The sequence below is a fragment of the Pongo pygmaeus genome, chromosome 1, assembly GCF_028885625.2.
Source record: "Pongo pygmaeus isolate AG05252 chromosome 1, NHGRI_mPonPyg2-v2.0_pri, whole genome shotgun sequence".
Taxonomy (NCBI): Eukaryota; Metazoa; Chordata; class Mammalia; order Primates; family Hominidae; genus Pongo; species Pongo pygmaeus.
In genome coordinates, this window is record NC_072373.2 from 219,411,178 (window position 1) to 219,432,158 (window position 20,981).

At 54.9% G+C, this 20,981-nt stretch overlaps 3 protein-coding genes across 11 annotated transcripts in view; 1 reads left to right on the forward strand and 2 right to left on the reverse strand.

Moving 5' to 3' along the window:
* Positions 1 to 782, reverse strand: part of CLCN6 (chloride voltage-gated channel 6) — a 36,752-nt gene extending 35,970 nt beyond the window's left edge. For 2 of the 3 annotated variants that reach the window (XR_008492386.2, XM_063659614.1), the window contains exon 1: positions 258 to 574. Coding sequence is in view for 2 of the 3 variants with exons in the window: in XM_063659614.1 (XP_063515684.1) it covers positions 258 to 344 (87 nt within the window). In the remaining variant the exon portion in view is untranslated. Of the gene's footprint in view, positions 1 to 257 lie in introns of all 3 variants that reach the window. The other variant, XM_054438892.2, reaches the window with a different exon arrangement.
* Positions 584 to 20,875, forward strand: MTHFR (methylenetetrahydrofolate reductase). 4 transcript variants are annotated; one of them, XM_054438919.2, is made up of 13 exons: positions 587 to 719; positions 3,007 to 3,194; positions 3,473 to 3,721; positions 5,179 to 5,417; positions 6,256 to 6,366; positions 10,221 to 10,414; positions 11,272 to 11,522; positions 11,757 to 11,891; positions 12,082 to 12,262; positions 12,539 to 12,721; positions 14,233 to 14,334; positions 15,263 to 15,382; positions 15,692 to 20,875. In XM_054438919.2, the coding sequence occupies exons 2-13, from the start codon at positions 3,085 to 3,087 to the stop codon at positions 15,908 to 15,910; spliced, it is 2,094 nt and encodes a 697-aa protein (XP_054294894.1). In that variant the 5' UTR covers positions 587 to 719; positions 3,007 to 3,084; the 3' UTR covers positions 15,911 to 20,875. The 4 variants fall into 4 exon arrangements, with proteins under 4 accessions (XP_054294918.1, XP_054294894.1, XP_054294924.1 ...); XM_054438943.2 differs by lacking the exon at positions 3,007 to 3,194 and having other exon boundaries at positions 584 to 719; XM_054438949.2 differs by lacking the exon at positions 3,007 to 3,194 and having other exon boundaries at positions 590 to 719; positions 3,476 to 3,721.
* Positions 17,012 to 20,981, reverse strand: part of C1H1orf167 (chromosome 1 C1orf167 homolog) — a 29,443-nt gene continuing 25,473 nt past the window's right edge. For all 4 annotated transcript variants that reach the window (XM_054438874.2, XM_054438864.2, XM_054438881.2 and 1 more), the window contains 5 exons: positions 19,099 to 19,204; positions 18,549 to 18,723; positions 18,211 to 18,346; positions 17,827 to 17,937; positions 17,012 to 17,321 (listed from right to left, as the gene is read on the reverse strand). In XM_054438874.2, the coding sequence (XP_054294849.1) occupies positions 17,145 to 17,321; positions 17,827 to 17,937; positions 18,211 to 18,346; positions 18,549 to 18,723; positions 19,099 to 19,204 (705 nt within the window). In that variant the 3' untranslated portion in view covers positions 17,012 to 17,144. The remainder of the gene's footprint in view (positions 17,322 to 17,826; positions 17,938 to 18,210; positions 18,347 to 18,548; positions 18,724 to 19,098; positions 19,205 to 20,981) is intronic.

Here is a 20,981-nt window from a genome sequence, read left to right on the forward strand (position 1 = left end):
GAAATAAAAGGAAACATGGGTGGGATTTACTGGAGCTGGCCTGGATTCTCCCTCAGATTCCAGAAGGGGATATGAGAAAAGACCCCAGACTTAGGCACGTGAAGCATGGTAGACGCTTCGAGGGCCCGGGCTGAGGTCCTCAGGCCCCACCCGCTGCCACCTGCGGGCCCAGATTGGCCCGGCCGCACCCCCGGCAACGCCTCTCGCAGTCCCTTAGCAACCGCCCCCTCCCCAGCCCGGCTCCGCCCGCTTCTTACCAGCTCCTCGGGGGTGCGGGTCTCACGCTCACCGCAGCAGCAGCACCACCTGCAGCAGCAGCACAGAGACCCCCTGCACCCCGCCATCTTCCTCCTTTACTGCCACTCTGGACCCCTCTACCAACACCCTCCCACCCAGGATCTGCGCCTCACGTGACTGGCCCCGGGACGGTCACGTGGCCCTCTCGAGCTCTGGGACTGAGACCGGGAGTGGCTGCAGACGGGTGGGGCGAGGGCTCGCGTCACATGACGGTAAAGGCACGGCCTCCAACGAGACCTGTGGGCACGGCCATGTTGGGGGCGGGGCTTCCGGTCACCCGCGCCGGTGGGTTCCGCCCTGTAGGCCCGCGTCTCCAGCAACCTGACACCTGTGCCGCGCCCCTTCACTGCGTTCCCCGCCCCTGCAGCGGCCACAGTGGTGCGGCGGGCGGCCGAGCGTTCTGAGTCACCCGGGACTGGAGGGTGAGTGACGGCGAGGCCGGGGTCGCCGGGAGGGAGATCCCGGACCCGGCAAACAACCTCCCCGGGGCAAGGACGTGCTCGTGGGCGGGGAGCGCTGGAGGCCGGCCTCTCTTCTTGGGGGCGGGCTGCCGCCCCCCCTGCGCACCCTTCGCGGGATTAGTGTAACTCCCAATGGCTACCACCTCCAGCGACCGCCAACCCTCAGGCGAAGACTCACTTTGGCTCCCTGCCTGGACGGAGGGGCCCCTGAGCCAGGGGTGACGATCCCGCCCCTCTGACCGGCCCAGGCCCGTGTCCTCGCCCCCATCGGTGACTCAGTGACCTGGTGACTGGATTCTCGGCCACCTGGGCGCCGAGACGGCTTCCGGCTCCTGCCTTTTAAAGCTGCCTCCCCGGCGAGCACCTGGAGAAGAGCGCTGGGCCTGGGGCACTGCGGTCCCTGGCGCCCACTGCGTCCCGCTGCGCACGGGGGTCCGCCGGGACCTTTCTGGGAGTCGTGGGCTTAGTATCCCAGTGCTTGGCGCAGACTAGGTGCTCAGTAAATGGCAGAGGCTTATTTTGAGAGAGTGGCAGCGCCTGGCCCTTTGGCGCTCAGTGAATGTTGGCTATCCCCGTGTGCCAAACTCTGGGGATACCCCAGGCAGGACACCGGTTCTGGTCTCAGGGAACTGGGGAAAGAGAAAGGAGACAGGCCTTTTCACCCACAGTTACAACCCAGGGTGCTATGGGAGTCCAGCTGATAACGGATAAATCGTGGGAGTTGGCTTATAAATATGGCACGTCCCTGGCATATACTAGGAATGCAATAAGTCTTTGAAAATCAGAGGGTTTGCAGGTGGTTCAGCTTCCTCCTACTCTAGGTTCTGTTCCAGCAAGCAATTAACGAGGTGCGCCCTTAAACGCTGGAGGAAAGCCAACTGGCTGCTCTTGCTGTTACCCCTCCTCCCCGCCCCCGTTCCTCACTCCCCACAGCCATCCCCACTGAGAATCTGGAGTTTGAGGTCAGAATGAAAGAAAGAGAGCAGCCCTAGGGGGAGAAAGCTTTGGCCCAGGGTTCTTAGTCTGGAATCAACTCCTTGTCTTTCGATGTATCCACGTGTAGTCTGTGCACCTGTGTGTGTATTTCAGGGGAAGGGAGCAGTACATTTAATCAGATTGTCAAAAGAGTCTAAGACCCGAAACGGTTCGGTACACGAGGTTAGTGGTGGACAGTCTGAAAGAAATGAACCTCACCTGGTCTTTCCTCTGTTGTGCCATGTCACCACACACCGATTCACTACTGCGTGTTTGCCCATTGCTGTGCAAGTGTTTTGTTTGTTTTTAAGTGTTTGTCTTATTTTCTTAACCAGACTGCCAGATGGCACTATGCCCTCTGTTGGCCTGGCTGTGCCCTGGTGGCTCTGATTACTTGTTTCTGTGTTTTGTTTTTTTTTTTTTTGAGACGGAGTTTCGCTCTTGTCGCCCACGCTGGAGTGCTATGGCACATTCTTGGTTCACTGCAACCTCTGCCTTCCGGGTTCAAGCGATACTCCTGCCTCAGCCTCCCGAGTAGCTGGGATTACAGGCTCCCGCCACCAAACCTGGCTAATTTTTATATTTTTAGTAGAGTTGGGATTTCACCATGTTGGCCAGGCTGGTCTCAAACTCCTGGCCTCAGGTGATCCACCCACCTCGGCCTCCCAAAGTGCTGGGATTACAGGTGTGTTTTTTGTGTTTTTAAGAGATGGAGTCTCGCTATGTTGCCCAGGCTGGCCTTGAACTCCTGGGCTCAGGCGATCCTTCTGCCTCAGCCTTCCCAGTAGCTGGGTCACTGTGATGATTTGAATTGAATTCTGTGGTGTGTAAGAAGACCAGCCTGCAAGGCAAGCACAGATGGGGCAGCTTTTGTTCTGAGAAATTCTTGCCCTTACTGAACTTGGGTCTGGCTATTTTTGGAACATGGCCAGCATCCAGTTCTAACACGGTCTTTTTGGAGTAGCATGAACTCAGGAGAAATCTGGCTGCATAGTCAAGCCCTCACCCCTTCCATCCTGTACACAAACTGTTTCAAGTAACAGATGTTCCAGGCAGAGCCGGCCAGAGTGAGCTGTTCCTTCTCTGGAGGGTGATCTGGTATCCCTGAATGCCTGTTGGCCTCATCTCCACCAACCCCTGCAGTCTCTGCCCCTGAGTCCCCCTCCTTCCATCCGCCTCCCCTTACTAGAGCCTCAGCCCTCCCTCCTTGCCTGGAAGCCTTGCCCCCGCCCCCTTGTGCTGGCTGGAGCTCAAGCCTCTTCCTTTGTCGCAGCTCCGCCCAGTTGAACACACCCGCTGGGGAAGGTGCCTCTGTTCCCTCCCCACGCACTCTGGGCCTGAGCTGACAGAGATGGACCATCGAAAAGCCAGGGTCCTCCCAGCTGGGCACTACTGCCCCTCGCTAGGAATATGGTCCTCGCAGGTTGGCAGCGTGAGGTCCTCTGTGCCACCTTCCATCAGGTAGCTGTCACCGAGGAGCATGTTGTTGCAGTGCCGGGTGGGGGCTGCCTTGCATGCAAGGAGCCTGGCAGTAGCGGAGGGCAAGGCTTTGAGTGAGGCGGCCCCGACAGCCATAGCTGAGGAGCATGGAGCCACTGGGAGGGGGCAGTGTCACCTTTTTTGGCCTTCTTCTTGTGTGGAAATACAGCGCCTCCGGCTTGAACCTGCCACTCAGGTGTCTTGATGTGCCGGGGGTGTGGCTGCCTGCTCCCTGATGCTCCCTGCCCCACCCCGTGCAGCAGGAACCCAGCCATGGTGAACGAAGCCAGAGGAAACAGCAGCCTCAACCCCTGCTTGGAGGGCAGTGCCAGCAGTGGCAGTGAGAGCTCCAAAGACAGTTCGAGATGTTCCACCCCGGGCCTGGACCCCGAGCGGCATGAGAGACTCCGAGAGAAGATGAGGCGGCGATTGGAATCTGGTGACAAGTGGTTCTCCCTGGAATTCTTCCCTCCTCGAACTGCTGAGGGAGCTGTCAATCTCATCTCAAGGTACATTGATGCAAGGTTAAGGTGGGAGGGGGGAGTGGTGGTGCCTGGGGAGCCAACTGTCATCCCTGAGGCTGGGCTGCCCTTTAACCCGGCAGAAAAAAGCAGCCGGAGGGGGCAGGAAGGAGAAGGCAGAGTGGGTCATCTGATCTGCAACTTCTCCGTTGCCTGTAAAAGTCCCTCCACAGTGTCAAGGTATTTTAGACACACTCTTCAATGGGTTAAAGATGTTGATTCTCACACTGTATTCTTTGGGGAAACTTGGGGGCTGGATCACGAGTGCAGTTTAGGAAGTCACAAAGCAGTGAGATTGTTTTCAGCAAGTTAGAAATTTGGATTATGCTTCTTGAAATCTAGAAATGCCAACTGAATTACATTAGCACTTCATGAATTGCAGTTTTTTTTTTAAGTTTATGCCTTTTACTGTATGCACATCTCACATGTCACTCCCAAGTTTTTGAAGTTTAAATGCACAAGGATGTTTACACCGTTGATAGCTTGTAACACAAGTACTCGTGCACATCCAGGCTTTTGAGTCTCGTTTCGGAACTTGGCCTTGGTCTGCACAACTGTAAGCTGCTGCACAGGGCTTGGGGGGTGGCATGAAAGAAAGTGAGTCTGCTGACCCTCTTTCTAACTGTTCCTACAGCGAGGCTGTGCTTGCCACAGTTAGGATTCCCCTAACTCTCAACCATGATGTCTTAACTCACCCAAGATAATAAACAGGCAAGCGCTGTGAAAAGTCTCAAGTGCTGCTCTCACACAAAATGATAGCGCTGTTGTTGTGTCTTACCTCTGTAATAGTGATCATAACGGCACCTCACATATACTGAGTATTCGGTTTGTACACCAGGCACCGTTCTAAGTGCTGTGGAACCAGCTGCCGTCATATTCTCCTAGTGTTATGGTTTGTTGTTGTTGTTGTTGCTTTTTTTTTTTTTGAGACACAGTCTCACTCTGTGGCCCAGGCTGGAGTGCAGTGGTGTGATCTTGGCTCATTGCAACCTCTGCCTCCCGGCTCAAGCGATTCTCCTGTCTCAGCCTCTCAAGTAGCTGGGATTACAGGCACCCGCCACCACACCCAGCTAATTTTTGTATTTTTAGTAGAGATGGGGTTTCGCTATGTTGGCCAGGCGGTCTGGAACTCCTGACCTCAAGTGATCCGCTCACTTCAGCCTCCTGAAGTGCTGGGATTACAGGCGTGAGCCACCACGCCCAGCCTCCTAGTGTTATTATGAAGTGGGTGCTACTATCTGCCGTGTCTTATAAATAAGGAAACAGAACTCACAGAGATTATGTACCCAAGATCACACAGCTATAAGTAGCAAAGCCAGGATATGAATGCTGATTGGTCTGTCTCCAACCTTCACTGATGCTTCTCTAACTCCCGGGCCCCATGGGAAGGCAGTGAGGGATGGTATTTCTCCTGGAACCTCTCTTCAGAAACAAACCCCCTACAGGTTTGACCGGATGGCAGCAGGCGGCCCCCTCTACATAGATGTGACCTGGCACCCAGCAGGTGACCCTGGCTCAGACAAGGAGACCTCCTCCATGATGATCGCCAGCACCGCCGTGAACTACTGTGGCCTGGAGACCATCCTGCATATGACCTGCTGCCATCAGCGCCTGGAGGAGATCACGGGCCATCTGCACAAAGCTAAGCAGCTGGGCCTGAAGAACATCATGGCGCTGCGGGGAGGTGTGGAGCCAGCACTCCCCTACACTCTGGGTTCTGGCTTTCCCAGAGGCCGCTTGGTAGCCTGAACTTGGTTCCTGAAATGGTCCTTTACTTCTTCCTGGGCCCCATGCTGAGGATCCGCAGGATCCCATCCCTGCCAGTAGTGTCAGTAGGCATTGTGGTTAGTGAGTCATCCTGGGCACCACACACAGGCAGCCACCTCTTCCACCTCTTGACCTTGACGTAGGAGTTCCGTCGGGAATGGAGTCGCGGCCTGATAACCCTCTGCCTTGCCTACACCACTGCATCGATTGCTGGCTGCACCCGGCACTTGGCCCAATCACAGAGTAACAGAGTATCTGGGAGTGAGAATAGCCGGTTAGGCCTCTGGTGCCTGCTGTTGTCAGGCCACCCAAGAGTGGGAAGAGGGAGCCTGATGGGTAGGATCCTATGGCCTCGTGCTCCCCACCACAAGACCCCTTCACTTGAGATGAGTAGAAAATTCTCCCAGGAGGCAGGAGCCCCAAGGCCGTGGGATGGGAGAGGGTGGCAAGCGTGCCCAGGTAGAAGTAGGGAAGGGATCTCCAATCCTGCAGGCACAGTGAGGAGCAGCGGTGGTCTCCTATTCTCCACCGCCAGCACAGGGTCAGGATGCAGTGAATATTGAACTGGTGGGCTGCTTTTTTCCCTCCTGCTGTCTTACCAGGTGCTAGAAAGCGAAGAACCAAACCTAAATAATATGAAGTTTCTGCCTTCCAGGGACTCGCAGTCCTGGGTGTCGGGGCTAGGTAGAGGGAACAGAAAGGGTCTCTGGAGGTTGGGTGAGACCCAGTGACCATGACCTCCACCAACCCTGCAGACCCCATAGGTGACCAGTGGGAAGAGGAGGAGGGAGGCTTCAACTACGCGGTGGACCTGGTGAAGCACATCCGAAGTGAGTTTGGTGACTACTTTGACATCTGTGTGGCAGGTGAGTGGCTGGATCATCCTGGTGGCGGGGATGGAGCTAGGGAGGCTGAGATGCCCAGAGAGCCTGTCGGTGTTCGGTTCAGGACACAGTGATCAGATGCACCCATGGGTCCGTGCTGGATGAGGGACATGCAGAGGTGAACTGCACCGTGTCCTTGCTCCTTTTGTATCACCCACTCCCCTCCTGGGCCTGCCACCATCGACCCCTAGCTTTTTGTTCTTCTGCCTGGCTGTGCCCTTAGCCTGTTTGGCCTTATTCTTTCTTTAAAACAAAAGGGGTCTGGGCGTGGTGGCTCACGCCTGTAATCCCAACACTTTGGGAGGCCGAGGCAGGCAGATCACCTGAGGTCAGGAGTTCAAGACCAGCCTGGCCAACATGGCGAAACCCCGTCTCTACTAAAAATACAAAAATTAGCCGGGTGTGGTGGTGCACGGCTGTAGTCCCAGCTACTCAGGAGGCTGAGCCAGGAGAATCTCTTGGACCCAGGAGGCGGAGGTTGCAGTGAGCCGAGATCGTGCCACTGCACTCCAGCCTCAGTGACAGAGCAAGACTCCATCTCAAAAAAAAAAAAAAAAAACCACCCCACAAAAGAGGGATATTTACTAACAGGATTCCAGAGGGCAGGGAACCCAAGGTCAGGAGATGGCCTCAGACCTCATGAGGCACTGGAAGAGGTCAAAAAGCAAGGCTCTCCCTCATTCCCTCTGGGACCACAGGGTCCCCCATCTCCACTTCCCACTGCACATCTGTGCTTCATCTGGGAGACCTGATACCCATGCTTTTCCAGACACCTGGCCTGCTCCTGAGTGTGCAGAGTGTCAGTTCCAGCCAGTTCCCCAGGCTAATGGACAGGCCTCCGTTCCAAATTCCCGGGAGAGAGAATCACCATTGGCCACAGCCACAAGACCAGGTTCACCCAACAGAAATGGGTGGGTTGGACTTCTCTCCCACCCTTGAAGCTGAAGGCTGGCATTGAGCTCTCAGCGTCTCAGACAGGGCTCAGGTATGGCGAGACAGTGTGCGCCGGGGACGGGAAGTCCCGGGATTGGCATATTTTCTGGGATGACAGTTTTTTGCCAATATTTTGGGAGAAATCCTACCATTTTTACATTAAACATGGCTATGTTATGGAGTAGCATCTAAAGTGATATGAACTAAAAAAAAAAAAAAAAAAGGCCAGGTGCGGTGGCTAAAGCCTATAATCCCAGCACTTTGGGAGGCCAAGGCGGGCGGATCATGAGATCAGGAGTTTGAGACCATCCTGTCCAACATAGTGAAACCCCGTCTCTACTAAAAATACAAAAATTAGCCAGGCGTGGTGGCGCATGCCTGTAGTCCCAGCTACTTGGTAGGCTGAGGCAGGAGAATCGCTTGAACCCGGGAGGTGGAGCTTGCAGTGAGCCGAGGTCGCGCGAATGCACTGTAGCCTGGGCAACAGAGCGAGACTCCGTCTCAAAAAAATAAAAAACCCAAAAAACAAACCACATGGCTTCAAGAAAATTACATGTTGTGGGTGACTTTGGCCTTGTCCCTAACCCCCGATGGACATGTCCATTCTGTCAACAGGGGTGTTTAGGTGCTAAGTCTGGGAAGCACTAATTAGGAGTCAGAGAACAGACATTTCCAACTGTTAAATTGTCATCGCTTGTATCAGCCAAAATATAGTCAGTTAATGGGGGAATGTGCACCAGTGATGGGCGTTAGGTGATAATGATTGGAAACTAGTGAAGCTGTGAGCTCACAGTTGCTGAATGGTTTTTTACTTTGCTTATCAAGTGGGTAATGAAGATCAGTGGATTAGAAAACACCAACCTGTTCGGCATGGTAGCTCATGCCTGTAATCCCAGAGCTTTGGGAGACTGAGGCAGGAGATCAAGACCAGCCTGGGCAACATAGTGAGACCCTGTCTCTACAAAAAATAAAAACATTTTAAAAAAGAAAGCCCTCAGCTGTTCATGATAGAAAAATAGAGTAAATAGCAAAATCTATATGTTATCAAATGCTAGAGTTGTTCAGTGATATTTGGGTATTGTAGCTATAGTTTTCAGCTATTAAAAAGCCTTGCTGTTTCTGAAATTCCTACTGGGAAAATAGCATTGTTATTGAAAGTGTGAAGCCCCATTGCTTTATCCCCCACTCCCTTACCCCTTGAAACAATAGTTTTTATATTCATTTTTGATGACTCTGGGTTTCTTAAGAACAGAACTGCCTTATCAGAGCAAAGCAGCTTGGCTTTCCGCCTGGCTCAGAGTCCTGCCCTGGGCTTGGGCTGATGAAACCAGCACTCCGTGTAGTTTCATGAAGGCCTATGGTCGTCCTGCTTGCCTGACTGAGCCAGGCTGCTAGTAAGTTTAGTCATTGAGGAAGGGGGTCAGAGAGTTCACAGAGCCAGTAAGGAGCCTATGGGACATCTGGTCCCACCTCCCAAGCAATTCCGGATTCCCGTCTTTGGCATCCACTGCCCCTGTGTTTTCAGACTCCGGGAGCTCATTGTTTTGTGGGTGGCTTATAGTACTCTAGGCAGCTCTCTGAACTGGATGCTGATTCTGCCATTAGAAACAACACAGAATATGACTAATAAAGAACTTCACTAGGGGGCTGGGTACAGTGGCTCACGCCTGTAATGTCAGCACTTTGGGAGGCCAGGATGGGAGGATTGCTTGAGCCCAGAAGTTCCAGACAAACCTGGGCAAGATAGCAAGACCCCATCTCTAAAAAATAAATAATTAATTAAAAAAATTTTTTTTAATTAGCCAGATGTGGTGGCTTGCATCTGTAGTCCAAGCTACTCAGGAGACTGAAGTGGGAGATCACTTGTGCCCGGGAGTTCAAGGCTGCAGTGAGCCATGATTGCACCACTGCACTCTAGCCTGGGTGACAGAGCTAACAGGATTCCAGACCCTGTCTCTGGAATCTCTAGAGCGAGACCCTGTCTCTGAAACAAAACAAAACAAAAAAACTCACCTATGGTGGATCCTTTTTCCCCAGGACAGACCTTTGGACATTTGAAAGGAGTTTCTGTATTCTTTTCATTATTTTTTTTTTTTGAGACGGAGTTTCGCTTTCGTTGCCCAGGCTGGAGTGCAATGGTACGATGTCGGCTCACTGCAACCTCTGTCTCGTGGGTTCAAGCAATTTTCCTGACTCAGCCTCCTGAGTAGTTATTACAGGCATGCACCACCACACCTGGCTAATTTTTGTAATTTTAGTAGAGACGAGGTTTCACTATGTTGGCCAGGCTGGTCTCGAACTCCTGACCTCAGGTCATCCTCCTAACTTGGCCTCCCAAACTGCTGGGATTACAGGCGTGAGCCACCGCACCCTGCCATCCATTCTTTTCTTTGAACAAAACATCACTTTCTTCAGTTCTTCCTTGTGTAACTTGGTTTCTAACTTTTCACTATCTTGGACCCCTGAGTAATTTCAATGTTACATTAAAAACAATGTTTAATACAGTGCCTAGAGAAAAGTCAAGCTTAGTACCCCAGATGCTGCCCAGCCAGTGCTAACTGTAGCATTTTCTCTTTTCCATGGCCACCAAGTGCAGGCCTGATTTGCTTGGCTGCTCAAGGCAGGACACTGTGGGAGTTTGGAGCAATCCACCCCCACTCTCGGAAGGGGGCTCTGAGCCACCTCCCCTGAGAGTCATCTCTGGGGTCAGAAGCATATCAGTCATGAGCCCAGCTACTCACTGTTTTAGTTCAGGCCGTGCTGTGCTGTGCTATGCTGTTGGAAGGTGCAAGATCGGAGCCCCCGAAGCAGAGGGCTCTCTCTGCCCAGTCCCTGTGGTCTCTTCATCCCTCGCCTTGAACAGGTGGAGGCCAGCCTCTCCTGACTGTCATCCCTATTGGCAGGTTACCCCAAAGGCCACCCCGAAGCAGGGAGCTTTGAGGCTGACCTGAAGCACTTGAAGGAGAAGGTGTCTGCGGGAGCCGATTTCATCATCACACAGCTTTTCTTTGAGGCTGACACATTCTTCCGCTTTGTGAAGGCATGCACCGACATGGGCATCACTTGCCCCATCGTCCCCGGCATCTTTCCCATCCAGGTGAGGGGCCCAGGAGGGCCCGTAAACTCCCTCCACCCCGCTCCCACTGCACCGTCCTTGCACAGGCTGGGGGCTCTGGATGGAGTGCTGAGTTCGCTGAGTTCTTCCCAGATCTCCTATCAGGTCCAGAACTTTTACAGCGTTGCTTGGCCACCCCATTTTGGTTACCTCTAATTTTCCCCCCAAAACCCAGCAGCAGCGTCTGTTGAGGGGTTTGTTGTACTTTGGCCGACAGGCATCACCAAAAGGGATTCCAATTCTCATTACAAATCCTGCTTAAATCAGTGTTTCCCAAATGTGGCTGTCATCAGAACCACTTGATAAGCTTTTTCAAAAAATGGATCTCCAGGTCCCACCCCTGGAAGTTCTGACTCAGTAAATCTGAGGGAGGTCCTCGGAATGTGTGTTTTACTTCTTGAGCTTGGCAGGTGATTCGGATGATCAGTGCGGCATGGGAACAGCTGGGTTAGATGACACCATGTTACCAATAGACACATCTAGGGCTAAAAGGCTGGCTTAACCCAAGGCTGGAATGCTTAGGGCAGCTGCTCTACTCTGTAAAAAGTGGGAAGGCTGGGCGTAGTGGAATGTGCCTGTAGTCCCAGCTACTTGAGAAGCTGAGGCAGGAGGATGGCTTGAGCCCTGGCATTTGAGAGCAGCAAGACCCAGTCTCTAAAAACAGAAAAAAGGGGAGAAAACAGCAGGCCAAGTCCAGGTGTGCTCCTGGAATATGATCGGACTTTCGTGGGTCCCTCTGCCTAACACTGCAGTTGGCGTGGAGGATGGAAGGGGGAGAAGTATTTAGGGTGGGAGACAGGCTGGCCAGCGGCCGCCACAGCCCCTCATGTCTTGGACAGGGCTACCACTCCCTTCGGCAGCTTGTGAAGCTGTCCAAGCTGGAGGTGCCTCAGGAGATCAAGGACGTGATTGAGCCAATCAAAGACAACGATGCTGCTATCCGCAACTATGGCATCGAGCTGGCCGTGAGCCTGTGCCAGGAGCTTCTGGCCAGTGGCTTGGTGCCAGGTCTCCACTTCTACACCCTCAACCGCGAGATGGCTACCACAGAGGTGCTGAAGCGCCTGGGGATGTGGACTGAGGACCCCAGGTGAGGGCGGTGGCCCAGAGATCCCCAGAGGAGGGTCCAAGAGCAGTCCCGGCTGCAGTGCTGGCTCCCCATGGTGGTACAGATGGATGTCTGTGCCATGGCTAGCTGGGCACACTGAAGGCTCCAGTCTCAGAGGGCATCAGATGGAAGAACCCAGCCTCAGTGGTGCTCCCCTGCTTCCGGCTCCCTGTAGCCAATCCCTTGTCTCAATTCTCTGTCCCCATCCTCACCCAGGCGTCCCCTGCCCTGGGCTCTCAGCGCCCACCCCAAGCGCCGAGAGGAAGATGTACGTCCCATCTTCTGGGCCTCCAGACCAAAGAGTTACATCTACCGTACCCAGGAGTGGGACGAGTTCCCTAATGGCCGCTGGTGAGGGCCTGCAGACCTTCCTTGCAAATACATCTTTGTTCTTGGGAGGAGGAGGACAGAAGTTGTTTGCATGCTTGTGGTTGACCTGGGAGGAGTCAGGGGCAGGATTTACAGGAATGGCCTCCTGGGCATGTGGTGGCACTGCTCTCCGTCAGGAGTGTGCCCTGACCTCTGGGCACCCCTCTGCCAGGGGCAATTCCTCTTCCCCTGCCTTTGGGGAGCTGAAAGACTACTACCTCTTCTACCTGAAGAGCAAGTCCCCCAAGGAGGAGCTGCTGAAGATGTGGGGGGAGGAGCTGACCAGTGAAGAAAGTGTCTTTGAAGTCTTTGTTCTTTACCTCTCGGGAGAGCCAAACCGGAATGGTCACAAAGTGAGTGATGCTGGAGTGGGGTCCCTGGTTCATCCCCTACCCCTGGCCTGACCGCAGCTGCAGGCCAGGCTGCGGGGCCGTGACTTCTCCACCCTGTGCCCTCCTGTCCATGCTGTGGACATGGTACCTTGGCAAAGGGAGAAGGGTAAGTTGGGAGACCTCCACCTGGAAGGGCTTAGGGAGGCAAAGACAGGCTGGGTCTCTGTTGGGGGCCGTGAGAGGGACTCAGGATGCCAAACCTGATGGTCGCCCCAGCCAGCTCACCGTTTCTCCCAGGTGACTTGCCTGCCCTGGAACGATGAGCCCCTGGCGGCCGAGACCAGCCTGCTGAAGGAGGAGCTGCTGCGGGTGAACCGCCAGGGCATCCTTACCATCAACTCACAGCCCAACATCAACGGGAAGCCATCCTCCGACCCCATCGTGGGCTGGGGCCCCAGCGGGGGCTATGTCTTCCAGAAGGTGTGGTAGTGAGGCACGGGGCGCCCCCCTCTCTTGACTGGCACCCATGGGTTCCCCAGAGCTTAGGGCAGAGCAATGTCTCTCCTGGGCTCTTTAATTTTGAATGAGCATGGATCAGAGCGGATGGGAGCTCATGCTTTAAGTCAGATAGACCTGGCTGGGCACGGAGCCCGGCCAGCACTTTGGGAGGCCGAGGCAGGTGGATCACTTGAGCCCAGGAGTTCGAGACCAGCCTGGGCAACATGGTGAAACCCCTTCTCTACAAAAAATACAAAAATGACCCAGGCATGGTGGTGCACACCTGTAGTCCCAGGTACTTGCGGGGCTGGGGTGAGAGGATCACTTGAGTCTGAGAGGTTGAGGCTCCAGTAAGCCATATTTGTGCCTCTGCACTCCAGCCTGGCCCACAAAGTGAGACCCTGTCTCAAAAAAAAAAAAGATTGGCCGGGCTTGGTGGCTCATGCCTGTAATCCCAGCACTTTGGGAGGCCGAGGTGGGCAGATCACAAGGTCAGGAGTTCGAGACCAGCCTGACAAACATCATGAAACCCCATCTCTACTAAAAATACAAAAATTAGCCAGGTGTGGTGGCGGGCGCCTGTAGTTGCAGCTACTTGGGAGGCTGAGGCAGGAGAATCGCTTGAACCCGGGAGACTGAGGTTGCAGTGAGCTGAGATCATGCCACTGCACTCCAGCCTGGGTGACAGAGCAAGACTCCATCTCAAAAAAGAAAAAAAAAATAGAAATCAGACCTATGGAGGCAGGTCACTTGACCTCTCTGAGCCTGGTTTTCTCATCTGTAAAATGGGATGTAGCTTGTGTTCTGGGCATGAAACCTAACAAAGCATGTAATGTGCTTGGCACACGGGAAGAGCAGGAAGCGCTCCTTGAAAGGCAGCTGCTGTTACTATCCTGAGTTGACACCTCTCTCCCAGGGCTGCTGGAGTTAACATTATGTTCTGATCTAAGGCCCACGGGCACTAGAGCAGAAAGACCTGAGTTTAAGGACCAGCTCTGCTATTTACTGTCAGAGTAGCCAACGTGCTCAACTTCCCTGAACCCACTTTCCTCACGTGGGGATCACTGTGCCCAGCCTCCAGTATTATGAGCATTCTAGCAAATGAGTTTGAGTAAACCCAGCTTAATCCCTGCTAGGCACTGGTCCTAGAGGAGATGTCAATGTCATTGTCACCTTGCAGTGACTGGGGAGGATGGACTGTGTAGGGCCTCTCTCCCATGGCTCAGCTTGTCAAACCAGTTGCTGCTGTTGAGAGATGGCCTCTTCGTGGAGTCTTCCCTGACTGATTGGGAGAGGGGTGGCCAATAGCCCTCGGACCTGTCCAGACTGAGAAACTCACATCCCCACTCCCCTCAGCCTTTGCTTATGGACGTGCCAACACCACAGTTCATTATTCCATCCACATGGCCGCCAGTAGTCCTGATACCTTAGGTGTCTGCGAAAGGGCGTCTGGCAGGGCTGGGGTTGGTGACAGGCACCTGTCTCTCCCACAGGCCTACTTAGAGTTTTTCACTTCCCGCGAGACAGCGGAAGCGCTTCTGCAAGTGCTGAAGAAGTACGAGCTCCGGGTTAATTACCACCTTGTCAATGTGAAGGTAGGCCAGGCCCCGGGGTTCCCACAGAGTACCAGGCCCTTCGTTCAGCAAACACCCAGCAGCTAGCCTGGGCTAGGCATTGTGCAAGACAGAGAGATACAGGCAGAGCTGGGGCCCTGCTCTTAAGGAGCTCCCAGCCTAGTTAGGGAGGCAGATCAATGTGTGACCACCAGCCAGTGTAAGTGGGAAAATCAAGTTCAGGAGAGGATGCTGTCGGGTCCAGAGGAGGGATATCTCACCTGGGAGGCCAGGGAAGGCTTCTCAGAGGGGTCATCTGTGGGAATCACTAAGGACAAAGAGGAGTCGGCCAACAGGAGAGAAGGGTATTCCTGGGACAGGGCAGAGGACAGGCAGAGGCAGTGAGCTGCCCCATCTGGGGAAACCAGGAACACGAGCAGGAGGCGGCGGGAGTGTTAAGCAGGGGCCAGGCCCACAGAGGTCATGGTTGTCCTGCTGGAATTTGAGTTTTCCCTAAATGCAAGGGAAGCCTTTCTCCAGCAGTGGAGTGGCTTGGTTCCTGCTTTATTTTAGGCAAATCACAGTGGATGGTCATACAGATGATAGGGACTGGGGAAGGCTAGAGCCGGGGAGGCCAGCAAAGAGACCCCTGGAGTGACCCAAGCCAAACACCGTCCTGGAGGTGGGCTAGACAAGAGGGAACGGATCAGAGAGTGAGCAGGGGGTGCTCAGGGAGGAGAGGGGAAGTGGCCAGGACGCCTCTAGGTTCAGGCTTGTGTGGGGAGAGATATCATTCACAGATGCAGGCAGAGGAGGCCAGGAGTGGAGGCACAGGGAGAGGGGAGGCCGGGAGTGGAGGTGCAGGCGGAGAGTATTGAGCCCAGACAGCCCCAATGAGTCAAGGCTGTCCAGGCAGTGGGACTCCAGTTGTCTTTGGCCCAGGTCTTACCCCCACCCCGCATCCCCTCAGGGTGAAAACATCACCAATGCCCCTGAACTGCAGCCGAATGCTGTCACTTGGGGCATCTTCCCTGGGCGAGAGATCATCCAGCCCACCGTAGTGGATCCCGTCAGCTTCATGTTCTGGAAGGTAAAGGAGCCGGGAGCAAGCTTGCCCCGCCCACCTGGAAAACCCTGGGGAGGGACTGGGACCAAGTCCCAAGCATGTGCTGAAGGCCACACTGGACCCAGCCTTCAGGGCACACCCGGCTCTGACTCACCCGTGTCACTGCTGACGCAGGGTGTTTATTTCTGGGCAGGGGTGGGAAGTGATACTGGCAGCGGGCCTTGTTCTATTCCGGGAAATGTCCTGTTGAGCAGAGCCCTTGGAGAGCCCTGTTAATCTTGCCTGTGTGTGTGTGCATGTGTGCGGGGGTATGTGTGTGGTATGTGTGTGTAGGATGAGGCCTTCGCCCTGTGGATTGAGCAGTGGGGAAAGCTGTATGAGGAGGAGTCCCCGTCCCGCACCATCATCCAGTACATCCACGACAACTACTTCCTGGTCAACCTGGTGGACAATGACTTCCCCCTGGACAACTGCCTCTGGCAGGTGGTGGAAGACACACTGGAGCTTCTCAACAGGCCCACCCAGAATGCAAGAGAGACGGAGGCTCCATGACCCTGCGTCCTGACGCCCTGCGCTGGAGCCACTCCTGTCCCACCTGCCTCCTCCACAGTGCTGCTTCTCTTGGGAACCCCACTCTCCTTCGTGTCTCCCCCACCCCTGGCCTCCAGTCCCCCACCTGACGATGGCAGCTAGACTGGAGTGAGGCTTCCAGGCTCTGGCTGGACCTGAGTCGGCCCCACATGGGAACCTAGTACTCTCTGCTCTAGCCAGGAGTTTGTGCTCTTTTGGTGGGGAGCACTTCCATCCTGCAGAGGACCACAGTGGGTGGCACCTCCTGAGAAGGCAAGGAGAGTGGTTGTTGCCAGCTAAGCCCTCGAACCAAGGCAGCCTCCAGAGCCAGCCTGGGACTCGAAGTGAACTTAGACTTGGAGCCCGTGCAGCACAGGCAAAACACATGGGCATCAGGCACTGGTGGCATCGTAGAAGAGATGTGGCAAAGTGCTGTACCCTTCCACCTCCTAGAGGTGGGCAGCTGGGCCCCACCTACTTGTGACTGAAGGGGCACACCACTGCCCTGCCTGCCCGCTTAGCCGTCCGCGGCACCAGCCCCCTGGATGGGCACTGGGCTGACAGACACCTACCATGCTGCTTTTTGGCACAGTTGTCTATTCTGGGCCTTGAGAGAAAAAGTGCCCCTTAAGGGCTGAAGGCAATCTGAACGCTTGTGCTTGGTGGGGCTCGTGGCCTTCCCCTTTTACCTGTCTGTGGAGGCCTGATGCTGCCCTGTTCCGTCAGAGGCCAAGATGAGATTCGCCAGCATAGGGGCCCCAGATCTGCCTGGGCCTGTACAGCAGCCCAGCTTCCTGGCGTATTTTTCAGGTAGGCCCTTGTCCTGCCAGCTGCCCTCCTCGTCCCCTCATCCTGTCCCAGAGGTTATCTGCCTGGCATGGCTCCCCAGGAGTCACCTGCAAGCCCCATGGCCTGGGGGCAGTAACTGGCAGGTGCAGATGGGCTGTTTCGTGTCCTGGAAGAGCAGCCTGATGGCCAAGGGGGTGGACGCAATTGTGGGACGTCCTCTTTACTCCCGTCCTGGCCTCACTGGCTGGGGCAGAGGGGCAGCCGCTAGGAGAGACTGAAAGCAGCAGCTAGGACTGAGGAGTGGGTTTTATTGTTCTTCAGAGCTCTTCAAGCTGTCCCCTCTGTCATCACTCCCTGGATGTGTGGGGCATGGTTCCTTCCCTGGGAAGGCTAAGTTCAGTTCTGCTTTTTATTCTGTGGGAACAAGTCATAGCTGCAGCTGGGCCCCATGCTGTGCCCCAAGCCCCCAACCCCGCGGGGCTCTGGCGGCTTCCTGTCCACTCTCGGGGCCCTTGGGGCCTGGCTTGCTCCAGGGTCTCGAGCTACTGGCAGCTCCTCTCCTTGGGCTCCTGGCTGCCAGGCGTTGGTGCCACTTCTTAAAGGCCTGGAACCAGGGAGGGGAGGAAATGCTATTGTTGTGGGCTTTCTCCGGGGTCTGTGCTGTGCCTGCTAGAGCAACCCCTGTGCCCAGCTTCTTTTGTCCCCAGGGCCCCTCCCTCTGCCCCAAGCAGCCAGCCAGTCTTGCCTAGGCCAAATGCACAAGCTCAGAATAGATCTGATGGTGAGCTGGGAAGCTGTACTCAGAGCAGAGCAAATGGAGGGGGGCGCTCAGGACCCAGGCCCTCCATGGGCTAGTGTGAGTGGCAGCCATGCCTCATGCCATGCCTTCTTCCCAAACTGATGGACCGGGTGGGCCTGGCCTGAGCTGTGGCCACAAATCAAATCAAGGGCTCCAGCATCCAGCCTGTGTGTTCTGTAATGGAATTGACCCTCTCCCCTGAAAACGAAGGGGCCCTGGGGCTGGCAAGCAGGGAAAGCTCCGCGATGCGCGGCTGTGGCACAGGCTTCTGGAAGGCTGGCTGAGTGGAATGCAGGGAAGGGGGCAGTACCTGGGAAAGGACCCAGCCATCTTCCTGCTGCTGTAACTGCTGAGCCACTCGCAGTCGCAGGATCCGCTGCCACCACGTCCGCCAGGCCCATCTCAGGTGCCACTCCCTGAGCTTTGGGGACAGTTGGCGGAGAAGGCCTCTTGTGCTCAGGCTCCCCTGCAGTCCCCAGCCCTTCTGCCTTTCTCCCCCCACACCTCTGCTGCACCAGAGTGAAAGGGCTATGGCAAGGGGGTGTCATCTGAGGAGTATTAATGCAGATTCCTGGGCCTGTCCCCCAAGGTTTTGGAGTCAGTAGGTCCAAGGGCCATACTTTTGAGAGGGGTTAGGGTTGAGTATGAGGTGAAATGGGAGATGGTCAGTGTGGAGAGGGGCGCGCCCACTCACCAGGGTCCGTGCCAGCTGCTTTGCCCCTTGGGCATCCACCCAGTGTTGCCATGCCGCTGCCAGGCACCTGGCCTGCTGGGAACCCCGCAGCCCGTGAAGCAGTGCCTCAAGGCACCGGCACCGCAGGTACTTCCTCCTGATGGCCAAGAGCATCGTGACCCTTCAGGGCCAGAAGGAGGGCAGAGCCATGGGCCTGGGCCTGGGCCTGCTTTTCCAGGATCCTGCAGGAACGAGCACTGGCCAGAGAGGGCCCAGCTGTAGCCATGGCTCAGGCAAGCCCCTCAGCCCTTGCCCCCAATCCCTCAGACCCACCAAACTGCACACACAGCTCCTCTCACCCTAGCCTCCTTTTATGGGCCTCGCTTTGGGCTTTGCGGGCTCTGGGCTCAGGGCTGGAGTGCCTTCTTGGTCCCTGGTCCCTCGTCCACAGGGGCAGGCCTGGGACCCAGCTACTCTGTCCAGGCCACTGCAGCCAGAGCTGGAAGGCAGGGCAGAGGGAATGTTCTCTGCACCCTGGAAAGGGGAGTTGAGTCAGAAGAGGTTAATGTGGGTCCAGGAAGGCAGCTGCTCTTAGTGCCCGCCTAGGAGTTGAGTACAGTGAGGAGGGTGGAGGAAGGTGCTGAGCTCAGCCTTGTGCCCTGCCCCCATCTTCCCAGGCCTCCAGCCTCTCCGGGCTGCCGCCCAAAGAGAAATCACAGGGGCGGGGCAGGAATGCAAAGTGTTTTCTCAGAACAGCCGAAACATTCCCAAGAGGGAATGGATGGGGAGAGTGGTCAATACACATAAGACCGTGTCCCAAGGAGCTGATTTCCAGGCCCCTGAGGACTGGAGACCACTTCACCCCTGCACTTAAGACACCGTTTGTCCCCTGGGGCGAGGTCTCCTTACTCTGAGCCCAGGCCGTTCCCCTTGGCTTCCTCTGTCCACCCAGGCTGCACTGCAGTGATGGCGCAGGTGGCACCAGCCCTGTGGCCTGTGTCCAGCAGCTGCGGGTCTGAAGGAATAGCCAGAAAGGAGCACCTGAACTCCATGGGCTTGGACCTCCTGGGGCCCCGTTGGGATTTCTTTGCTGCTCTGGCTGGCAGGACACATCCCGGCCTTTTCCACCCCTTACCCCATGTGGCTGAAGACATTCCAACAATGGGGTGGGCCCATAATAGTTACCCCTCAGTGCCTGGAGCACAGCCCTGGGAGTGGGGTATTTCTCTCCCCACTTAAAACATTTCAAAGCTGAGTTACTTGTCTGAGGCCTCATCCCTCAGAAGTGGTCTGACTCCAGAGTCCGAGCCCCCGGCTAGTACTCTACAGAGAGGGGGCTCTCCAAAGGGGCTGCTGAGGCATGTGTGCCTGTGGCAGAAAAGAGGGGGCCTGGAATTAAGCACCCTAGGTGCCATTCCCAGCGTTTAGTTTCTAGAGGCCTCAGTTTCTCCATCAGCATATGGGATCCTTGTCTTTACTGACAAGAATGTAATAGAAATATAAAAGTACTCTGAAAAGCAATTGCCCTGTAACTTATCTAGAAAGCAAAGACACTGAGACTCCAGAATCTGCTGTTGCCATAGCCCCGTATGTGTGAATTCTGCAGCTAGCCAAGGCTAGTTCCTTTCAATTCCATTTAAAAAACAAAAACCAGCAGGTGTGGTGGCTCATGGCGTAATGGGCCTGCCCAATACTTTGGGAGGCCAAGGCAGGTAGATCGCCTGAGCCCAGGAGTTCGAGACAAGCCCTGGCAACATAGTGAGACCCCATTTCTACAAAAATAAAAAATAAAATTAGCCGGGTGTGGTGACACACGCCTGTAGTCTCAGCTACTCAGGCGGCTGAGGTGGGAGGATCGTTTGAGCCCTGGAGGTTGAGGCTGCAGTGAGCTGTGATCGCACCACTGCACTCTGGCCTGGGCGACAGAGTGAGACACTGTCTGAAAACAAAAAACAACGACTGAAAAAAAAATCACCTTAGCTTTTTCTCTTAGAATCTTTTCTAAAATGTATTCTTTGTGGCATTCTGAAATAGGATTCATGATGATGCCTGTTATCTTAGGGACACTACCTCACCTGCCAGTATCTTTGGGGCTGTGTCCTTCAAGGACATGTCCCCAGACTGCTGTGCAGTGTCATTTTTTGTGTTTGGTTTGGTGGTGGCTTCTTCCCTCTTGCTAGGCCATCAACCTCTTATCACCATTTGTTGGTGTCAGAACTAACTGCTTCTGATCTGGAGAGGGACTGACTGATGCCTCTGGGTAGAGAGAATTATGAAAGAAATTTTGGTATTTTTCTACTTTATATTTTCTGACTTTTCTGTAATGAGCATATTTCACTTTTCCAATAAAACAAACAAACAAACAAACAACAACTTGGCCTGGCGCAGTGGCTCACACCTGTAATCCCAGCACTTTGGGAAGTTGAGGTGGGAGGATCACTTGAGTTCAGGAGTTCGAGACCAGCTTGGGCAATATGGTGAAACCCCGTCTCTACTAAAAATACAAAAATTAGCCAGGCGTGGTGGCGTGCACCTGTAGTCCCAGCTACTCAGGAAGCTGAGGCAGGAGGATCGCTTGAACCCGGGAGGCGGAGGTTGCAGTGAGCTGAGATCGCGCCTCTGCTTCAGCCTGGGCAACTGAGCCAGACTCTGTCTCAAAAATAAACAAAAAAACTTGACAAGAAAATGCTACTGTCCTCGTGTACCTATTCTGATCCTCGACTGCACCGTGAGAAAGCATGCATTTCAGTGTCTCCCTAACAGGCTGTGACCCAACACGCTGGTCTTTGCGG